This window comes from Balaenoptera ricei, chromosome 12, assembly GCF_028023285.1.
Source record: "Balaenoptera ricei isolate mBalRic1 chromosome 12, mBalRic1.hap2, whole genome shotgun sequence".
Classification (NCBI taxonomy): domain Eukaryota; kingdom Metazoa; phylum Chordata; class Mammalia; order Artiodactyla; family Balaenopteridae; genus Balaenoptera; species Balaenoptera ricei.
Window position 1 is genome coordinate 72,605,606 of NC_082650.1, and position 23,337 is coordinate 72,628,942.

The following is a 23,337-nucleotide window of genomic DNA, read 5'->3' on the forward strand; positions in this document are numbered from 1 at the left end:
AGCGGCTGTAAATACAGATGAAACTTGGCTCACTTGCCTGCCGCTCACCTCCTGCTGTGCATCCCAGTTCCTAACAGGCCACGCACGGCATGGCCCGGGGGTTGGGGACCATTAGGCTTAGCTTAGCAGGCAAGGTCTTTTTCCTCAAGTCCTACTGAATATCCCTGCCACTAAAACTGTTAGTGATTCTGATCTCACGGTATCCTCCAGTTTTTTGTTTTTAATGTATTTAATCAAATCTATTCCTTTATTGGGCATGCTCCAAATAGCAGTGGTGACCTGAAGCAGTAGATAGAAAGATATCCCACTGTGAGGCATTCTTATACAATCATATGTGGCACCTGGCTCCCTCTTATGTTTAGAGTTGAAAATAGTTCCTCAGAATTTTATACTATGCAACTTACACATTATATAGAGGAAGAGGAGGCTGTATATGCTCTTGTAAATATTTTTAGGCATTAACTGATTAGTTCATGGGTATCAAGAGAAAAGGAGACTGGTCACCGTATTTCTCTCTTTTTGTTTTATCCACTCTTCTATAGCGCTTTTTTCTTTTCTCTAATTTTGAAAATTCCACTGTTAGTAGTGAAGAGTACAGAATTAGTAAGAAAATACTCATAAAAGTCTTAGATCATTATTGTCATTAGATCCTTTGAATTATTTCCTCTAGAGTTTATTAATCAGTTGGTGGGAAGAGGAGGAGGTTAATAGGGAAGGAAGAGTGAACAGTGACATGACGTCTCCTGTTTTGGATGACTGGGTGAATGATCATACCATAGCCAAAATAGCAGGTACCGGTAGCAGAACAGATTTTGTTGGGGAATATAATTAATTGACTCAAGGATGTATTAGATATGATTTGCTTACAGAACAGTCTCCTTGTCTGTTAGGAAGTTTAATATTCAGAAAAGAGGTAAAGACAAAAGACATAGATTTGGGAGTCACGTGCACATGGGCAGTTATTACGTGAAGGGTCTTGATGAAGTTATCCACTCCACCACCACGACCCACCCCCCCTAGAAAAAAAGATAGGTTTTAAAAAGAGATGGAGGAGCCCTGAGGTGAGCCATTTACCATACAAGATGGAAAAGCAGCCATCAGAGCAGTGGGAAGAACGAGAAGGTGCTATGCAGAGGAAACAGTCCCCAGGAAGATGGCAGGGTCACACATCTCACAGGGTGAAGAAAATTTTTAAAAGTTGAAGAAAATTAAAGGCTGGGTTTGGCTACTAGGAAATCACTTTCTATTATAGCAGCTTTAGCAGGATGTTGGAACATATTGGTTTGCAAAGATAGAGGATTGAATTTCAGTTGAAGAAATGCAGAGTACGAGACGCTTGGTGGCCCCATGAGGCAGAGAGAGAGAGAGGAGAGACAGAATCCTTGAAAAATTGTGTCAATTTGAGAAATTTAGGAATAGTTTTATCCAATGCAGAGAGGTCGATTAAGGGTAGTAGGAAGAGACGATAACTAGTAGAGTCAGATTTTACAGTTAGCACGTCAGGACACATCTCAGCCCGCTACAAGAGTTCCTGAGCCTGCTGTGATTCGTGCTGGTAGGCTGTGGCCATGCATGACCCGGGTTTGTATTTCACTCTATTTTGATCATGTCGGTATTGTCCTATAGGCTTGTTCACCATTCCTAATAGATTAAGGGACAATGTTAGTGTTCCATATTTCTTAGGTATTTGTGTGAATATACTAGAGATTACATTTAATTCAACAGGTGTTTCTTATGGACAGAGCAATAGTGACATTGAAGCTCTACATCAGGCTTATTGTCATATTGCCCATTCTTTGGGAGATGCAGATGAACAAAGACCTGAGCGTAATGCAGTGGAAAATACCAAGAACTCAGCAAAAGATCATCCTCAAGAAAATGAAGGGTCCTCTAAAAACATCTCTACTACAGAATCTGGTAAAAGCTTCTTTGTTTGAGACCCTCTCTGGACAGTTTCCAGTGTGGTATAATTTAAATGCAATTTGCTCTAGTGATTGTTTCTCAGTATCTGAATTTAAAGGGTTTGTTTAAATCTGGGAATCACTGGTTTAGCTATAAAGTTAGAGCTGAACTGTTCAATAGGATGAAATTTCAGTTCCTCCTCTAATATGCCTTGACCGAATTAAGAAATCAGCTGAGTACTTTCACCTTTTTTACACTTTTCCATGAACATGTACTAAAGTTATTTTTTAAATAGAGAACAGTATTTTGGGGTCAACTAAATATATAATTAGCATGTGTATGTGTGTGTGTGTTTGTGAATACACCCATACACATATATTTGATGTGTGTATGTATATATAGAAAGAGAGATAAAATATGTAAATATATATTTCAAATATAAATATCAAAGAAGATTTTCTTGGTACAAACAAGCATATAGGGGGAAACTGGGATTATTGTATGTGCCGTTCTGTTAACTACGTCAATCAGAGAAAATGTGATTTTGGTGGTATTAGACACTAAATTAAGCAATTTACATAAGATTTTTGGTTGCTGTTTTAACTTTTCTCCCCTCTCAGATCTGCCCACAGTAGAGGAGCTGATGAAGCCCATCAGAATAGATTCCTTTGGGGTCAGTGGTTTTGATTTACAACCTCTCAGGTATGACTTTTTTGGAATGGATTGAACAGGTTGTTTGTTTGTTTATTGTTTTGTCACTGGGAACTTTTAGAATCATTTGTTCTACAAAACCATTCCTAATGAATGATTAACGTGTAGCTGGTATGTGTCTACCTGTGAGTCGCTCCTGTTTTTTTTTTTCACATTAGTCTTACTCAATTAGTTTATCAAAATTCTTCTCATGGTAAAATTAAAAAATAAATAAATGCTACTGAAAAGTTGCTGCCATTAGCTAGGTAGTCTTAAAGATTTCCACTGAAAAATAAAATCCCTTCAGCTCTAAATAGCTCAGGGACAGTTGGTTTGAATGCTGAGAGGGAACATGAATTTTATTCCGTGCTGAGTCATCCATTCACATCTTTATAAGCCAGTTAGTTTTACACTTAGTCACAGACCAGCTGTCGTCTTATAGGGTGAGGTCTTGGATCACAGGAAAAATGGGCTTCATGAAAATGCTCCAGCTCTGGTACATTTTAATGACAGCTTGTGGGACCTGGCTGTCATTCACCAGCACAGAGAAGCATATCACAGTAGCCTCATCGTACGGCTGCACTTTGCATTCGTGCAGCACTTAGAGTGTCACACCCGTTATCTCATGAGATCCTCAGAATAAGTAGGTCAGGCATCTTTATCGATGAAACTGAGGTAAACCGTCTTAGTGGTGGAGCTCTCACAGGAACCAGTGATGACGACGACGACGATGATGATAACAGCTAGCATTTTAATCACATGCTTACTGTGGGCCAGGTACTGAGCAGAGTTCTTTACGTATTAGATTTTATTTAATCTTAAAGCAACTCCATGAGGTCTCTTCCATTATTATCCCCATTTCATAGATAAGAAACTGAGCTTAAAGAGGTTAAGTAAATTGTTCAAGATCATATGGCCATAACCCAGGAATGCACTTGGATTGTCAGGTCTTTGATCTCCATGAAATATTTCTGTGAAAAGCCTGTCATCCATGCATGTATTCATTTGTTCATTTGTGTTATCAACACACAAGTTTTTGAGCCCACCTTGAACCCCATCCTCATCCTGTAAATCCACTTGCAGTGATTTCTTGGCCTTGTTCCTCCCTTTGTGCTAACTGAGAGAAAATGATGCAGCGTAGCTTACACTAAACCCCGTCAACTTGAATGCTAAGTCTAGTATTTTTCTACTGGTCTGCAGCACTAGTTAGTATTTTTAAAGCGCAGTTATGCTTACTTACCATTGCTGTTTGGGGCTGTGCTAGTGCTACTGAAGAGATTTTTCACACATCCTGTGTCTTTGTTGGCATAGGTAGCACCATTTTAGTAATCTGAGTTCTAAATATGGATTTTCACATTGTGTTTAAAAGCTGAGAGCAAAGTGTACTTACATTAAAGGCATAACAATAATTATAGAAATGTCAGTAGTATAAACTTTAGTACACATATCAAAAAACTTTTTAGTAAATTAGGATGTCATTCTAGCTGCTATAACAAAAAAATCCTTGAAATTTTAGTAGTGTAACATCATCAAAAATTTATTTCTTGCTTGCATCATAATTCCATGTGTCTCAGTGGAGTTGAGGTGGGACTCTGCTCCACATAGTCATTTAGGGACCCAGGCTGCTTCTGTCATCAACACACAGTTTCAAGGTTCTCGTGGCCTCATCTAAACCGTCGCTAAGGAGAGAAAAAAGATGGTTTAGCATAATTCCTTTTAACTGCCTCAGCACAGAAATGTTACATCACTTCAGTCCTCATTCTATTGGTAAGAACCAGCACATCTAGCTAACAGAGTCCAAGAGGGCTGGGAAATATGGTTTGCTTGTGTGCCCAGAAAGAAAAGTAAATGCATTTGGTAGGCATCTAGCCAGTCTCCACAAGAATCTCCTCTTTTAATAGCCAAATATCCATTCTACTCTTATTCATACAAAGACCTACTCAGCCCCTCCCCAAAGCGAACAGCTCAAAGTCCCATTCAGGACTTTGTCCATCTGAAAGGCCAGGATTTCCAGGTGAAGCACAGTTCTCTTTATCAGGTTTGAATATAGCTCTTCATTGTCTACTAATCAATGAATTAAAAAGACAAGTTACATACTTCATTACCCACACCCTTCTCATTCAGAAAGGAAAAGTATGAAGAAAATACAGCCATCAGTAATGCAACTTTGAAATCCACTGAAAGATCTTGTAAAGACCCCCTACCTTGAAGATGGGAATTTTCCTTAGTTAGGCCATTATTCTGCTCTTAAGGAGAAACTACCATATATATATATATATATATATATATATATATATATGGGAGGTGTGTGTGTGTGTGTTTGTGTATGTGTGTATATATATATATATATGTGGAACATATATATATATATATAGTTCCATACAGCTCCTGGTTCCAATCCTTGAAGGATTTGTCTTGTATTTCATCACCATTGGCTTCAACTGAAGGGGGTTTCAGAGGGGGAGGCTATGCCAGTCTTGGAGGATGCACTGGTTTCTCCGTCCACTTTTTGCCTACAGGTGGTTTTAAGGCTCCCAAACAAGTCTCTAGTCTTTTTTTTTTTTTTTTAATAGTAGGGTTGTGGTTTCTTTGTAATTAGTTACTTCAGAAAGTTTATTAGGCTTCTGATCTATTTGGTTCCAGTCAGTCCCATGTGCCAGTAACTACACTTAACACTCTTTGCTACACAAAGGTTTTAAATCTGCTTTATGTCTTTGCTTCCTTGTTCTTTTGTTTTGTTTTTTCTTTCTCAATTTAATTGCAGCTGTCTGGATATTATTAGGAACAATAACCTTATGTTTGAAGATGACACTTATAATGTGATATTTGCCAAGGGACTGAGTCACTCTTTTCAACCAAGAAGTCCCATGATGTCTTGCTTTTCTCATAGCATTTTTCAGTGCTGAATCTTATTGTTTGAGTTCAGACACAGAGAGTGAACCTAAGAGGCCCTGAGTTTCTGGACTCTGTTTCCTTTGATTTCTTCTTAAAAAAACAGCCCATTCTATCTTGAGCTCATCTTTTTCTCATAATATCTTGTCAAAAGTAGCCAGTAGTAGCTAGCACCTAAAAACTGCCTGTTCTCTCCTACCATTTCCTTAGTACCCCAGACTCAGTAGCCATGTGGTCTGCCTTACAAACTGTTATAGGTGACAGTTTAGCAAATGTTTTGTCACTATAAAACATGGGTTGTCACCTCTGCAGCCTCTACTATCAGTTTCCTTGCCACCCAAAACCCAACCACTAAGCCACTGACTCATATTTTAGGTTCTTGTCGCCATAGCACTCACATTCTGAAGGCCAGAACTAGTGAATGGCCCCATCTAGATTGAAGGCGTTGAGGAAATGTAGTTTAGTTGGTTCACAGCAAGAACAGGGAACAGTTTTGATGAGCAGCTAGCCAGGTTCTGCTACCAGTAAGAAGGAAAGAACTATTATATTTTCTGATGATTCCAGCTACTTCTATTATTTCTAACAATTATCAAGAAGCCAATCTATCTTATATGAAAATGGTAGCCTCTTAAACTTTCCTTTAATCTTATTTTATAAATTACAAAATTAAATGACCTAATTGACCATGATTTAGTAATTTGAAAATGACAATATCCATATTTTGGGAGCTCCCGTAATATGCTGATATTTAACCACATTTATAACATTTCCTTAAGGGACAGTTTCCATATTTTGAAAATCTAATGGTCTGAAATGTGACATTGCATTTAAGTGTTTTAAACCACAAAGATGATTTTATTTCAAAATCCTAGTGATTTTTCTTGTTCTACTTTAAAATTTTCCTATACTGTGATGAAATTATGCATTTTAATATTTATATTTTATGCCTCATTGACATAAATTATGGTTACTTATTTGGTTTCTTCTAGAAACATGTAAAATGTTTTTCCTGCTTCAAATGCATGTTGACTTTATGAGATACTATAGATAAAAGATATATTACAAAAAGGCCACTTAGAAATTCATTTTTTAATTTTTCTTAGACAAAAGCAATCTCAGTATTGTTTGGTTTGGCTTTCCTTTGAAGTAGGTCTCAGAGTCAACCATGAAGTCCTGTATATTATACTGCATTACAATTATCACCTGAAATTTAAAACAATTATGTGATGCTATGTGAGTATACTCCATTAACCAGAATTATAAATAATATATTTAACATTAATGACCTAATTTGAATAGTTACAAATATTAGATATATTTAATACTCTCATATATTCATCATGTAAATGTATTTTATATGTATCACGTGTATGCATATATTAATAAAACTGATATTTGAGGAGTTACATAGGGTTCATTCTCTGTGTCCTATTTTGTTTTATAGCTATAAGAAACTGGCTGAGAATAAAGAATCTGAATTTGTTAGACCTTTACCCCGTAATATGAACCCAAATGTTATGTCTCAAGAACCACGAACTGTGAACCAATTTTTGGACAGAAATGAAGAGAATGTAGTTTTAGAAAAGGCAACAAATGAAGGTACAGAAACTAACCATCCAAGAGTAAATACTGTGGAAGAACAAATAGATAAAATGTACCTTGATATTTTGAAGAAAAAAATATCTGTTGGTCCTTCATTATTACCTCAGGATGACAAAATAAATAAGGTAAGTTTTTATAATTCAAATTGATTTGCCATATTGATAAATGAAGTTATATAAATACTACTGATAAGTATGTACTTCTTAAGCTAGTGGGATTGGTTACATACTAACCTCCACATAGACCCTGGATATCTGTGAGCAGTCTATAACAACACCCTGTAGTCCCCAAATTTAAAAATAGCACCGTAGCATTAGCTTTCTTTTCGAAGCCATTCTTTATATTTTTCATTTTTTTAGTAAACGTAGTCCAGAGTTTGAGTAACATAAGAAAATAAAGTGTATTCATCATTCTAGTGCTTTTCAATCTTTCTAGTAGTCTGTGTTCTGCAAAAGTAGGTAAATTGGCATTTCCTATAAATGCTATTAGCAGCTCTTAAGAAACTTATATTTCATTGTTCCTTTTTTCTCTGTTCTTGATTTATTCTGATTATATAGGCTCCATGACCACAGTATTCCATTTTTATTTTACAGTTCTGAGTTATGTGTTTACCATAAACTATCTCCTTGTATCAGTAGAATAAGGCAGGGTACTAATAAATTTTTACCTTGAGAAATCTGGAGAAAAAAGAAGCTAAGACTTTTGTCATTTCAAAACATGTTCTTCCCTGCTCTCCTCCTTGTTGATTCTAGTAATTACATGTCTTGCTTTCTGGCAAGCTTATTTTTTTTTGTTTTTGTTTTTGTTTTTAATCAGTCATCAATTTTATACACATCAATGTAGACATGTCAATCCCAATCGCCCAATTCAGCACACCACCATCCCCACCCCACTGTGGTTTTCCCCCCTTGGTGTCCATACGTTTGTTCTCTACATCTGTGTCTCAACTTCTGCCCTGCAAACCGGTTCATCTGTACCATTTTTCTAGGTTCCACATACATGTGTTAATATACGATATTTGTTTTTCTCTTTCTGACTTACTTCACTCTGTATAACAGTCTCTAGATCCATCCACGTCTCAACAAATGACTCAATTTCGTTCCTTTTTATGGCTGAGTAATATTCCATTGTATATATGTACCACATCTTCTTTATCCATTCATCTGTCGATGGGCATTTAGGTTGCTTCCATGACCTGGCTATTGTAAATAGTGCTGCAATGAACATTGGGGTGCATGTGTCTTTTTGCATTATGGTTTTCTCTGGGTATATGCCCAGTAGTGAGATTGGCAAGCTTATTTTGTTTTATTATTTTGCTTTGTCTTACTCCTGACTTTGAAGATGTGCTTCCAAATACTAAAATTCTGATGAATTAGAGAACTTTAATATAATGATTTGCCTTCTATGAACTATGTTCTTTAGTAATCAGTATGGTTTTGCTATCTGTTAAATCTTATTTGCAACTGTAGTCGAAGTTTAAGTACTAAAGAGCTTGTACTTGTATGCAGACTTTTAGATCTCAACTCAGTTCTGGAGAAGAAGGGGCTGGAATTGGTAAACAGCTACCATACAAGAAGGCCAGAAGTGCACCTCCTTTATTTAAAAGAAAACCCCAGAGTGGATTATATGCATCAGTTAGGAGCTCAGGGTATGGCAAACCCAGTTCACCATTCAAGACATTTTCTAATCTTGAAAAGAAAACTTCAAAGGACATAATGAAGAGCAAAAGCTTGAGATCCATTCCTACCTCAAATCAGGCTAGGAAAAAAGGTAATCATATACTCTTTTCATGATAGAATTCTGTACACATAGTGTATTATTTTATTTTCTTTGTTCTCTACTTTCCCTGTTTCCTTCCTCCTTCCATGAACTTTCCTTATTCATAGAAAAAAATTATTCATAAGGTACCGCATTCCATCTTTGAAAGATTCAATTCAGTTGAGTTCAGGAGGTTTTTCGTCATAAGTTCTAGGTTTTCCTGAACGCGACCCAGAAAGTATGGGAAGTGAATATAAAATAGGAGAGTCAAACCCCTCCTCATCTGGTTGGCTTTGTAATATCCAAAATGTTTGCCAGAGAAGAGCTATGAATTCAGAATGCAAATGGCAATGTACAAATGAGGGTCAACCATCTGGGTATTAGTTCAGTATAGACTTGGAGAGTAAGGATGATGTTTTATAGATCAAAGAATGCATACTTTTATACATCACAGTGTCTCTGTTAGTTATTTCCTAATGTAGTCGCTTATCGCTATATTGGCAGAAGGAAAGGGTAATTTTCCTCTTAGAAGCCCATGCAGCTAGTAAAAGAAATAGAAATGCTCAAGTCAAACCAACATTTCTGTTGCCTTAAGACTCCAGTGGGGAAGGGAGAGCAGTAGAGCCAGAAGCATTTTGTCCTTTTCTTTGTGATTAAATCGAATAGGTTACCAATTCCATCATTGTTATATGGTGATAGTTGTCAGAGGAGAACTAACCTCACTGGAAAATTCACTTCTAGCTTAAAGTAGGGAAGTGCCTTTCCCTACTACTGTCAATTCCAGGACCACTTTGACTATATTTAAAATTCTTTCAGCATTAAAGACTCTCTTCTTCTGTCTGTATTGGTGTGTATTCACTGCAGCGATCTGTGTGTGTAAGATGGAAAGGCTAGGGCTGATCTGTATGAGAGTGCAGGAGAACAGCAGTGGGGGATGGCTATTCTGGAGAGACAGGAATATGATTGTTGGCTTAATGCAAGCTTCCTTTCCTCCTGTTCTTAACCTACTGACCTCTGACCCCTTTTCCTAAGAAGTTTCTTGTGTTCTCTTATTTTCTCGTTTCTGTGGGACATCTGCTTGTGATGTTGTCATCTACTCATTGTTATTAATAATTAACTGCCCATTGGATCTAGTGCTTAATGTTAAGGAAAAACACTTGGAACATTTCCCAAATTTTAGAATCATCAAAAGGAGTGTGAAAATTTTTCATTAATGTTTTAGGAGTATTCATTCTGTACTTTCGGGATCAAGAAAAATGAAATTTTGTTTTTAATATTATCTACTCTATTATATGTATTTTAGATAAACTAACCACCAACATTTTTGAAGTTTACTTTATCCAGATCCATTCATATAACAAATATTTTTTGAGCACCGACCTTGGTCCAGGCAATATTAGAGGCCCTTGAGATACATTGGTAAACAAAGTAGGCAAAGATATCTCCCCTCCCTCATCTTGTGGAACTTTCATCTGATGAGAAGAGATAGACTTTTAGCAATATGCATAATAAATCAGTAAATGATGTTATATGCTAAGGAAAACTAAAGGTAGAGCAAGAACGTCAGTGGGGGAGGTCACAGTTTTCAATAAGATAGAGTAGGCCTCATTGAGAGAGAGCCATTTGAACAAAGACTTGGAGGAGGTAAAGGAATTGGCCATGTGGATAGCTGGGGGAAGCATATTCCAGAAAAATGAAATGACTAAATAGTGCCAAAGTCCTGAAGTAGGGAGGGATGCCTGGCATGTTCAGGAAGCAGCATGGAAGCCCATACGGCCTGGGCAGCGTGGGCAGAGAGGGTAGGAGGAGGTGAGATCGGAGAGTCACGGGAGAGGCACAGGTAGGCTTTTCTAGGGCATTTTAAAGACTTAGGCTTTCACTCTTAGTGTGAAAACATGAGCCACTGAAAAATTTTGAGCATGGGAGTGATTCATCTAATTATCCTTTAGACAGATTTCTTTGGCTGATACCTAATAGACCATATATGTACAAACATATGCACACACTGTAGGGGACACAGGAAGAAGCTCAGAGCCCAGTTAGAAGGTGATGTTAGAAATGCAGGCTAGAAGTGATGGGGCTGGAACCAGTGTGGCAGCAGTGGTGGTGATGAGAAGCGGTTGGGTAAGGGTATATTTAGAAGACAGAACCAAAAGTCTAAAAGATCGGTTTGGGGTTGTGAGAGAGGAGTCAAGAATGATGGCAACTGGGAGAATGAAGTTACTCTCTCGCTGGGATGGGGAAGGCTGAGGGGGAGTAGATCTGGGGGTGGAGAGAAGACCAGGAGTTCAGTTATCGAGGTGATAGTTTTGAGATGCCTGTTGCACACACAAGTAGAGAAAACAAGGAGGCAGTTAGGTAGAAAAGTCTAGAGTTAAGAGGGTGGTGTGGACTGTAGGTTTCAGACGTTAAAGATGAATATTTTTGAAGCCATGTTTGTTTGGGTTTTTTTAATTGAAGTATAGTTGATTTACAATATTGTGTTAGTTTCAGGTGTACAGCATAGTGAAATTTTTTTTTTGCAGATTATATTCCATTATAGGTGGTTACAGGATATTGGGTATAATTCTTGTTGCTTATTAATTTTATGTGTAGTAGTTTGTATCTGTTAATCCCACACTCCTAGTTTGTCCCTCCCACCCCTCTCTCCCCTTGGTAACCACAAGTTTGTTTTCTATGTCTATGAGTCTTTCTGTTTTGTATATACATTCATTTGTATTATTTTCTAGGTTCCACATAGAGGTTATATATAGTATTTGTCTTTCTCTGTCTGACTTAACTTCACTAAGCATAATGTTCTCTGAAACTGATGAAGATTATCAAGAGAGCATATCTAGAGAAGAAAGAACCAGGGCCTGAACCCTGGGCATGCTAACCTTAAGAGGTCAGGAGGAAGAGGAGTAACCTGCAAAGAAGACAGAGTAAGGCTGGAGGAAACCTGACTATGTGGGATCCTGAAAGCCAAGTGAAGACAGTGTATAAAGGAGAATTGATCTGCTCTATCAGTTGCTGCTGAGGGCTAAAGAAAGATGGGGACTGACAGCTGGCCTTTGGGTTTAGCAAAAAGGAAGCCATCAGTATTGGACAAGCAGTTTCCGTGGATATGTGGCTGTGAAAGGCAAATTGAGTGGGATTAGGAGGAGTGCAGTTGGATACTTTGAGTTCTAGACCACCCTGGAGGAAAGGGTGTAAAAGGTAGGAAGAAAAAAATGGGGCAGTAGCTGGCATGGAAGTGGAGTTAGGAGAAGCCTTTTATTTTGCTTTGTTTTGTTTTAATGGGAGAAATAATAGTTATGAATGAATAATAGTTTGTTTATGCATTTTGGAAAGATGCAGTGGACAGGAAGAAATGCATGATGGAGGGGAGAATTGCTAGAGCAGTGTCCTTGAGTAGAGGAGCTGGCTTGGGATCCAGTGCACATGGGAAGGGTTGGCTTCAGAGAGGACCATGGACAGTTTGCCTGTGGGCAAGCAGATAGGAAGGGGGAAGATGTGGGTACAGACTGGTGGGTGGGTAGAAGTGGTGAGAGGTTGCTTCCATTTTCTCTGAGAAGTAAAGTACAATGTGATCAGGTGGCAGTGAAGTTGGGGCAGGGGTGTTGGAGGAGGGAAGATGTGAAAAGGCAATCCTGGAGGGTTAGACTGCAGCAGGAAGCGTCGGCGTGCAGTTAGTGACCATGAGTGTAAGTTGAAACCAGACAGAGTGTGTGTGTGTGTGCGTGTGTATTTGTATATGTGTGTGCACAGCCACATTCTACTGCATGATTGCAGGTGTTGGGTAGTTGTATAGTTGGGTTTATCAAGAGGCGTGGCTTTTGCCAAATGAGTACAGTGAACTGAGAGAGGAGCAAGAAGGGAGAGACCAACGTATGTGGAATGTTAGTTGATTCATGAAAGAAGAAAAGACATCGGGGGGGTGATACAGCATGACACAGGCAGGACCACAAAGTGAGTCCCAGGGGGTCCCAAGGATTGTGGGAATCCAGGTGGGAGGAAGGATTGATGGAGAGTAAATGAGTTACTGGTGATAGAAAAAGATCTAGAGCGCCAGTGGGAGAGAGCAGCTGGGGCGGAGAGGCACGTATATACAGGGGTTGAAAGGATCTCCTGTGCGTGTATGGAAATAACTGAGAGTGAAGACAAGTAATGTCATGGGGTGGGAAGGAAACGAGGGGGTTGGTATAGAGGTTGATAGATGAAAGTAATATTTTTATGGATATTTTTCCCTATTTCACAATTTCATAGTGCTTATGACTACCAAAATAAAAAAAACACATCAGTAAAATTCATATTAAAGTACAATGGTAAACTATGACTGTCTATTTTTATACTGAGCTACTTTTTCTCATTAGACTATCCATTAAGTATGATTTTTTAATCTCTGTCTTTTTATTGGAAAATTGCCCAGAGTGACTTTAGTTTCATTTCCAAAGAACTGGAATTCCTTTGGGGTGGTGGTTACTTGTCACAGGCTGGGTCTCCAAGAAGCAGACCCTGAGGCAGAGTTGAGTGTCCAGAAAGTCTAGAGACTGTGCTTGGGATCCACATTGGGTATGATGAAGAAGAAGCCCAATGACTGGGGCTTATGCAGTTAGAAGGCTTCTTTTTTTCACGTAACCGAGAAACCAGGGCTCGTCAGTTCATAGCTGGTGCAACTGTGCAAGGACCCTTCTTTCCTGCTGCAAAATCCTTAGTCAGTGACTTTTGTCTTCCTTGTCACAAGATGGCTACACAACCTCCAGGCCTGTCAGGAGGAGAGGTGAAAGGTAAAAGGTCCCTGCCTGTTAACTCAGCAGCTTCTTAATCAGAAAAGCGGTCACTTTCTTGGAAGTGCCATGTAGGAAACTTTTGCTTTCATCTTATTGGCCAGAACTTTGATCCTTTGTTTCCTTCCCACCCCTCTCCCCAGTTGCATGGAGTCCAGGGGGATGGGTGTTTTTAACTGGCACACTGCTGCCCAGGGCAAAATTAGGTTTCTGTTAATAGGGAGGAAAAGGAGATTGGCAGCTAGTGGTGTCTGCATGTGGTGGTTTTCCTTTTTATTCTAAATTAATTTTCTTGGGCTATTGCCTCTTATATTTTTATCTTTAGACTAATACGTTTACTGTCACAAAAGGGATAGTTGCTCATTATTTAAATTAAAAAAACACAGAGAAGTAAAAAGAAAGCAATAATTAGCCAGAAACAACTGAGGTCACACTGGGTGAGCCTCTTTCCATGCTTGTATGTATGTCCTTGTCCAGATCGAAGGAAGCGGGGATGGGAGCTGGAAGGAAGGAGACAGGCAGGACAAACAGACAAAGCATTTTATAAGAACAGATCACACTTCATAAGTTCTTTTTAAATAAAGTATTAGATTTAGTTTTACTTAAATCTGTAAGACGAGAAAGAAACTTCATCCTAAGAAATATTACATCTCAAAAGATCCCTTTAAGAAAATAGACTGTGAAAACCTCTGAAAGGTTGCCAAAACCATGTTGTTGTTTTTACCTACATTTTATACATTATCGGTTTTCCCTTCTATGAAATATGAGGTAGTAAAACCCCCAGTCACATGCCTGCTACCCATTTTTGTTGGATTTATTTTTACTTGTTCAGGATATATTTATTTTATTCTCTCCAGCGACTGTAATTCTCCTCAACTTTTGAATGAGGGTCTTGGTTCTGGCTATGAAAGGGCCAGAATGCTTTTCACCAGTCCCTTATCCATCGCTACTCCATTCTGGAATTATTTTGATTGGTTTCTTATTTGACTGAATTTTCTTAATCCATTGTTTTTTCAAGAAGGGTTCATGGGTTCCAAATTCTGCAGTGTTTTTTCACGTTTGAATTTTATATCCAAGCAAATTTTCTTTCAGGTATAAAGGGAAAAGATACTGTCCATGTACTATTATTGAAAATAATTACTTAGAGAAACCAAAATTAAGAACCTAGGAAGGGAGAATTGTGGTATAAAAGCACTGGCCGACTGCAGCTTGAGCAAGAACCACCTGCCACTCTTGGCCACCACGTCCTAGGGAGAATCACAGTGCTAGCAGAATCACACGCCATTCGTTGGCCATGTTGATGCACCTCCAGTGACTTGGAAGGAGTAATGCCTGCTTTCACAGTGATTCAGACAGTTCCTTTATGAACACTTTAAGAAACTCCTCTAGAAAAACCTTCCACATCAAACAATCCATTGAGAAACTTCTCTAGAAAAACCTTCCACATCAAACAATCCAATTAAATATGATTACTACTCTATAAGGAAAATCCTGCGTGCCCGGAAGAGATTAGAAGGAAATCTCGGCCCGAGGTACTATTGGGGACGTGTTTCTTCTTTTGACTTTGCTGTATTTTCCAAATCTTTTAATGACCATGTATTTCACTTTAATGAAAAAGTAAACTGCATTTGAAAAGTTAGCATCTTGAAGAAATTATATTAAAAAGACAGATTTCGAATGCTTCATTTACATCTAAGGCAATCAAATAAATATTTACTCTGTGAAGTTCAGAATCTGTAATAATTGAATATAGGCCTCAAGATCTCTTCTAGGTATTTCCCTTAAATGTTTATTTTTATTATTAACTGAATAACTTACTGGCCTTAGAATTGTTTCCACTGTTTGAGGATTTATGAGGTACCTTTTAAAAGCTGAAAATCTGACCAGAATATATATACATTAATCACATTTTTTCTAATTTAATAAACAGGGTATTATAGCAGTATTATCATTTCATTTTTTAATCATATTTAAACTACTTGTTATAAAGTTTCCATGTAATCTATATTATTCCAGTGATACTGTATCTTGATATACATTACTTATAAAAAATGTGCTCTGAAAGCACACTTAATCTGAAGTAAAATGCTTCATAAAGTTATCAGCTGCTCTTTGATTCATGGTTTAGATATTTTTGTTACTGCTGTGAACATTTGACAGAATAATTATTGAAAAATAATAAAACCTGAAATTATCCCAGTCTACATTCTCCTCACGTTTATTTAGCTCCAGTTGCCATTTGACGTGAATCTTGTGTCCTTAGCCTTCTGTGTCAAATTGAGCAGAATGTTGATTGTGGGCAGGAGTTGGGAGTGCAGTGAAACAGCTGCGTGGCAGGCATCAGCCTGCTTTGTGATCCTCGTTTGTCTTCGTGTTCTCATTGTATTAGTACTTACTGTTACATAATTGCTGAATACACACTCAACTTAGTTTGTATTTGTGGTGCTTTTATCCATTGTTTACAATCTTTAGAAATCTTCTCTGGAACAAGACTCATCAAGCCTGCAGCTTTGGGTAAACCGGCACCCCAAACTGAAAGTTGCCTGGCGACTCCTAAGAAGTCTGAAGGTACCACAGAAGCTGATTCCTGTGCTCAGGTTCAGAATGTAGGTATTGAATTTCAAAATAATATTCATAATGTTTTTATGTTCTATAATTATATATTGAAACTAAATTATAAATAATGAAATATATGTAATTTCTTTTATGTTGACTGATATTCTTGTCACACAAGAATTTATTGATCTTCTTATACAGTAGAACGTTGTTAACCGTGTCATTTTTATTCTTTGTGGGTTTTTTTTCCCCTAACCACCTGTGTTCAAATCTAATATTATAACTCTACATAGTGAAGTAATGCTTTTCCTTTAAAGGATTCTTCAGGATACCATGGTGGGAACAAGGAGACAGAATTGATTATGCTTAAAAGAGTTCAGGAAGCAGAGGAAAAATGGAGGGGTGCCCAAGCCCTAATTGAGCAAATTAAAGTCACATTCTCAGAAAAGGAGAGAGAGCTGGAAAATAAGATGGAGGAACTAAAGAGACAACAGGAAAAGGAAATCTTCAGACTGAATCAAGACAATTATATTCTACAAGCCAAGGTACTAGACACATTGTCCTTTTTCTCCTTTTATTTAATTAAAAAAGAACTGGTCCTCCACGCTAAATGCATTGTCATTTGCTTGTCCCTGGGGCTGCTTCACTTGATATATTTGCTGTATAAAACATGAGCATGGTTCCTTAGAGTGCCTCCTTACAGAAGAGCCTACATGGAACCCCCCGGGGGGGGGAATTGAAATTGAAATTGGCTCATTTTGATTGTTTTCTTGTTAGCAGTCCTTTTTGAAAACAAATCCCTTGGTTCACAGTGACCTTCATGGAAGACAGAGTTTCAGAAAGAAAGCTATGGAAGGTCTAGATTCAGAAAGCGACACTGTATAGCATTTCTGAGTTACTTCCATCATCAGAACTATCAGCACAAAGCACACTGAAGTGGTTTAACTGTAGTTGGTGTTACGATAATTCCACTGTGGTTATAAGGCAGTCTTAGGTTTATGTACCTCGAATTTTCTGTTATTCTTCCTCACTTCCCACTGTATCATTTCCTTCTCCAAATAAAACAATACCTGCATGTTCTCAAAGTTAAGTGGCTTTGAAGAATCAAACAAAAAACAAAGGTGGTTGCATTTTGGAGAAACAGCTGATCCTGTCACTGAAGAAAAATTGAAGCAAATCCAAAAAGAAATAGAACAACAAGAGACGCTTCTTCAAGGATATCAACAGGTATGGCTCTTCAGCACATAGTGAGTTTGTCTTGAGATTCTTTGATTATAAAAATAAGGCATTTTGGGGCTTCCCTGGTGGCGCAGTGGTTGAGAATCTGCCTGCCAATGCAGGGGACACGGGTTCGAGCCCTGGTCTGGGAGGATCCCACAGGCCGCGGAGCAACTAGGCCCGTGAGCCACAACTACTGAGCCTGCGCCTCTGGAGCCTTTGCTCCGTGACAAGAGAGGCCGCGATAATGAGAGGCCCGCGCACCGTGATGAAGAGTGGCGCCTGCTTGCCGCAGCTAGAGAAAGCCCTCGCACAGAAATGAAGACCCAACACAGCCATAAATAAATAAATAAATAAATAAAAATAAAAATAAGGCATTTAAAAATATTTCTGTGTCCATTTAACAGGTAATGGGAATTCTGGCAATGCGAGGAAGTAATAATTTGACTAGTCTGTACACTTCTCATAGGCAGAATTAAAGTGGTTAAGGGCATGGGTGCTGGATTCAAAAAATCTGGTTTTAGACTTTGCTTCACTACCTGCTGTGCAGCCTTAGGCAGATCATTTCACCTCTCAGCCAGTTTTCTCATCTGTGAAGTGGGAATGAGGATAATAGTACCTGTCTCATAAGGTGGTTGTGAAATTAAAATAAGACAGTGCAGATCAACCAATTTGTGCCTTCCACACAGTAACCAGTTACTGCATGTTGCCTTTTACTAATTGTAATAGCCGTATTTCCTTAGAAACTGTCCTCTTTTTCTTTAATTTTCTATAATTTTTTCAGTAGATAATATTGGCTAGTTTTGATATTATATCAAAATATATAAATATATTTATATATATAAATTTATATAAATATAAATATATATAAATATATGAGAAATATAAATTTGAAATCAATTGCCAATGCCCTGAGAGTGAAAAACAATTGAATTAAATGGGAGAAAATGAGTGTGTCCTATAGAAGCCATACATTTGTTCTCTGGGATGATGGAGTGTTGGTGGTGTTGACCTGACAGTCAGCCAGGGCAGGTTTGGTGATCCCCAGAATGAGACTTGACTTAGTTTCTTTCCCATCACTCCTTTTTCTTAACTTCCCTCCCCTTCTTCTGTCTCATTACCTTTTTCTTTTATGACAACAATAGCCTAAGCATCCAGCTTACCGATAACAAGCATTTTCATTCCAGGGACATCCAGAGAAAGCATCACCACATCAGAGATTACAGCTTTTGCTGTAAATGAAGTTGTACTAATTTTGCAGGACACCCCACCATACAGTTAGTGAGAACTGTCCAAAACCCTTTCCTGCCATTCTGAGCTTGCTGTATAGAACATGGGTTTTAAGGGGGATTTCACAGACCTATGAGTATGCCAACCACCCACTCTCACAAAGATAATACAAAATTTATGTGTCTGTGTATATGTATTTTTCTGAGTTTCATTAATTCTGCAGATAATCAAGCACAGACTGTGTGCCAGGCACTAGGCCAGACATGGTGAGACAGTTCATAGTTTTCATTAGATCCTCAAAGGTCAGTGGTTTTCATCAGATTCTTGATTTTAAAGAGGTTAATAAGCCAGAGCATCTAAGCACAGATGGGTACTTTCTCCCCCTGATCTCACTGTTTGAGTCCCCCTTCACCTCAAGTCAGGTGCTGTACTGGGTCTAGTCTCTGCTCTGCTCCGTCCTGATCTTCCACAAACACCCAGTCTCTAACTCCCTGCTCACAGAAAGTTCCAGAAACAAACATGGATACCCACCGTGGGTACATCCAATTACCTCACGGCAGAAAGATGGGGCAAAAACAGAAAAAAAGAAGGTGCAAACAGTCCCACTGGCCTTTCCATCCCTGGTACATGAAGTCAGGATGTGGTTATTCCTGCAGTCTCTCCCCCATTTACTCCTGTGAAATGCAGTACATTATACCGACAGGCTCTTTGGTTTTGCGAATTTTTTTGCAACTTTTTTTTCAAGTAAGCATTTTGAGCATTTTAGAAAGAATTGTTTTCAAATAACAGATTTTCTTAGACAAATCAAAGAGTTTGAAAAAGATTTTACTTACTCAAAAACTGAAGAAATTTAAAAGCTTTTAAAAATGTTTAAAGGATGTATCTTTTAGAAGCAGATATACTTATGTAAGTACTACTGATTTTTAACTAAAACATAATTTTCCGTTTATAAAAAGGAAAACGAAAAATTGTATAATCAAGTGAAAGATCTCCAAGAACAAAACAAGAAAAATGAGGAGCGAATGTTCAAGGAAAACCAGAGTTTATTCAGCGAGTTAGCTGCCTTAAAGTAAGTCCTTTTAAAATTCTTAAAATCAAATATACATGGCCTATTTCTAAGGATTTTATTGTTATATTAATAAAACATTTAGTATACTTAGAAATTTTTAAAAATTGTACACTGATTTACAGTTTTGTAACTTTTGCATATTTAATATTCAGTGGAATTTCTCTTGGTGTTAGATGACTAGTACATACTTCAGTATTTTCAGTATATTCGTATTTGAGTTTGACATCAATTTCAGGAAATTGAATATTCCTTTTAAGCCTGAGATACTTGGGTAATACATCTTAGTAATAATGCTGTTAGTAATAATAGTAAAAGGAAAATACAGTATTATTTACTATCTTAGGTCAGGTTCCATACAAGTAGAGCCTGAGATGGGGATCCTCGTGGAGGTGATTTCCCGGAGGATAACTCCCAGGAGAAGGGGAGCAAGAGAAGCGAGATGGGGGCGGGTAGCAGGGGGGAAGGTAAGTAAGAATGTGGTCTCAACTGGAGGCTGGCTTCATTCTGCTCTCGCCAAGAGGCTCAGGAGAACAGATTGCATTGCAGAGTTGGCCCCTACTTGAGGCAAGTGGGGGGCAGCCTTTTGTACCCCCGAAGGCAGCCAGTCACTAGCTGAGGTGGGCCCCAGGAAGCGAGTGGGGGTCTCCTCTGGGCCAGGGGGGCAGGGGTTGCTATTTGGCAAGGGCATTTCTCCAGAGAAGGAGAACCTGCGAGTTATTACAACCAGCGCTCACCGTGGCAGGCTGACGGAGCACCAGCACCCACTTAAGAATCAGTCATACTTCAGACTGTAAGGTCTTTGGGATTGTTAATACATCTGTCTTTAACACACTAAGTGAAAGAGCTGAACCAACAAATGTGGGCAAGCTAGGGTACTGTCTTCTTTTGGGAAATGACTGCCAGCTATGCATCATTTCACCTAAACACCTAAAACCTCAAATAGGACCGCTATCAGAAGAAATTTCTTTGGCTATGAATGTCATGTATGTTTTGTTTATTTACATACTTCTTCCATTTTTTTTGTAAGGTAACTTAGGGCATATGAGGCAGGGCTGCTGTTAGCTCACACTCATCTTTCGTGCAAAATAGAAAAAAGCATATCTTGTAGCAGACAAAGCTGGAAAGTACACAGGTTGGCAAGTGAGGGCACTTTTGTGTAAATTAGGAGGGGAAAAATGCCCCTTTCTCCTGGTAAGTGTGACCCCAAGCCAAGGCTGATAATCTGCACAGTTCTGAGGCATGAAGGCATTTACATCTGCTTTCTTCCCAGATGCTTCAATAAAGTATTTTAAAATTTCATTTCTGATAATGTTGCTTGGCTTTTAAAAGAGAATATCTATTCCAGGATCCAAACCTGAAGCTCTAAATGAATTTTCACAATGGAATAAATGGTTTCTTTAGAAAGTAGGGTTAGATGATCATATGTGTACTCCTAAACTTGTATAATATCTCTGGAAAAAAACAGAAAAATTGATTCTAAGGTACCAGTAGTAGACTGTGTTTGCTTTTGTTTGTTAGTTTCCATGGGTATGATTGGCAATTTGTGTTTCTCAGAAAGGAGTCTAGAATGATGTGACAAGGAGTACAGAACACCACAGGGGAAATGCAGCAAGTCTTTCCGGGAGATTGATTTTTTTTTCCTGAGAATTGGCAGGAAATATTTTTATATTACAAACAAACCAGTACTCTTAGGGTTTCGGTTCTTTTAGATTATACATAAAAATTTCACATGAAGTATACTTCTCTTTTAGTATTTTAGTATTGTAATCTTTAGTTTAAATAAACTTTCTCTTCAATGCCTCACATAGTTTCAACGTGCAAAGTGTTTTTAATTTTTAAGAATTGAATATTTTGTATTGAAAGGAGTACCTTTTAAAAATATATGTATTTTTTATTTTCAAAATAAATCAGAGAACAGGTGCATAAAAGTCGTTTCCTGTCTCAAGTAGTTGAAGATTCAGAGCCCACCAGAAACCAGAATTTTACAGATCTGTTAGCAGAACTAAGGGTGGCACAGGTAAGTTGCATAAGGATTTTAACCATTAGCGATAGGAAAGATTGTTATAAAAATCTCTACATGTGTAAAAAAAAAAAAATCTGCTTTTGTAATTTATGAATAAATAAAATCTGCTTATAAATTTCATACCAGTTAAAAGTTAGGAAATATCTAAGGTTAGCACTGGGACACGTGTGACCTTACTATAGAGGAGACAATGTGATGCTGGTTTTAGATGGCATCCTCTTTATAATCCAACCTCTCATCAGGCATTTATCACGTGGAGCCATGTTGGAGGCATAACCTTATTTAGGTCATGTATACCTAACTTCAAATTCCTCATTGGAAATGTACGGCTAAAATAGGAAAATAATTTGAAGATAATCATTCACCTTAAAAAGTTAGTTGGCTTTTCCTCTGTCTCCCCAAGCGGACTGTGCACTTGTAGGGGGCGGAGACTATATCTGCAAATATGTGTGTCTGATGTGCCTAACACAGAGGTGAAATGCAATAGCTACTGTATAACTTTTTTCTTTATTTGTATTGAATTGTTATAAAGAATATGGCCTAGAATTTTCTAAAGGAGTATTTACCAATAGGAGAAGTTTGGGGATTTAGGGCAGATTAATTCTGTCTTAAGCAGAACAATTCTATTCATTGCATGATTTTTATCACTCCTGTCACCAGGAACTATGCTCATAGCACCCACCAGTCGCTGCAACACTCAGAACCACTGCCACGTTTCCAGACATCTCCTGTGGGAGGGCAGTCAACTCTCCCTACTCCCTCCCATTAAGAACCATAGCACTAAACTAAAGTCCTTCCAATCTATTTGAATGATTACATAAATTAGAAAAATTCCAATTACATATCACTTTTTAATTAGAAATTTATTATATAAAGTTAGGTTATATAGCACTTTAAACATGCCTTAGTTCAATAATTGATGCTTAACAGACTTGTATATAAAATACAGCTTCAAATATGAATCCATTAGAGAACTTTCTTAAGATGCATGTATGTATAGAATGATTAGATAGGTAGACAGATAAGTAGAAAGAAGGAATAAGTGATTGGACACCCGCACTTATCAGTGGGCCTCAAAAACTAGCAAGTTAGGAGAGCAATTAACATTGCTGAAGTTTATGAAGGCTTGGGAAAACATGGTAAGGTTTCAAGCACGGCATTAGCTTCATTTGAAGGCTGTTATTAGTGACCTTTTAAAAGTGCTACTTTGAACACATTTTTTTCTGACAAACGGGAAGCTAAAACTGCCACTGAAATCACTGGAAAATGCTGGCTAAAATGTAAGAAACATCTTGTAAATGCATAACCCAGCTCTCAAGAAAGTAAGGGGAATCTCTAGGGGTCAGAAATGAACAGGGATACAAACCTAGCAGTAAGCATTTCTCCTAGGCTGCCAGTTCAGTAACCACGAGCCTTGAGCTTTAACAACAAAGTAGAGATAGGACCCCAGGACTTCAAAGGGCCACATCCTTCAGTAAAACAGTGGTCTATGAAAAAACCCACCCACCTTCAGAAGGGGCTGAAATATCAAGAAAGCTTATCTGTCTTAACTTGATTTCTATATAGACAGGGGGAAAAAAAATCTCTGCTCAGTGTCTTACTAGTTGTTCAGTATAAATGTCATCCCTACT

The 23,337-nt window shown here is 38.0% G+C and overlaps 1 protein-coding gene across 5 annotated transcripts in view; it reads left to right on the forward strand.

The window, feature by feature from the left end:
* Nucleotides 1–23,337, forward strand: part of CEP162 (centrosomal protein 162) — a 92,539-nt gene that overhangs the window by 32,928 nt on the left and 36,274 nt on the right. For 4 of the 5 annotated variants that reach the window (XR_009506224.1, XM_059941714.1, XM_059941716.1 and 1 more), the window contains exons 10-18: nt 1,726–1,917; nt 2,523–2,604; nt 6,929–7,211; nt 8,595–8,856; nt 16,083–16,216; nt 16,484–16,711; nt 17,253–17,393; nt 19,571–19,683; nt 21,595–21,700. Coding sequence is in view for 4 of the 5 variants with exons in the window: in XM_059941714.1 (XP_059797697.1) it covers nt 1,726–1,917; nt 2,523–2,604; nt 6,929–7,211; nt 8,595–8,856; nt 16,083–16,216; nt 16,484–16,711; nt 17,253–17,393; nt 19,571–19,683; nt 21,595–21,700 (1,541 nt within the window). In the remaining variant the exon portion in view is untranslated. The remainder of the gene's footprint in view (nt 1–1,725; nt 1,918–2,522; nt 2,605–6,928; nt 7,212–8,594; nt 8,857–16,082; nt 16,217–16,483; nt 16,712–17,252; nt 17,394–19,570; nt 19,684–21,594; nt 21,701–23,337) is intronic. The other variant, XM_059941717.1, reaches the window with a different exon arrangement.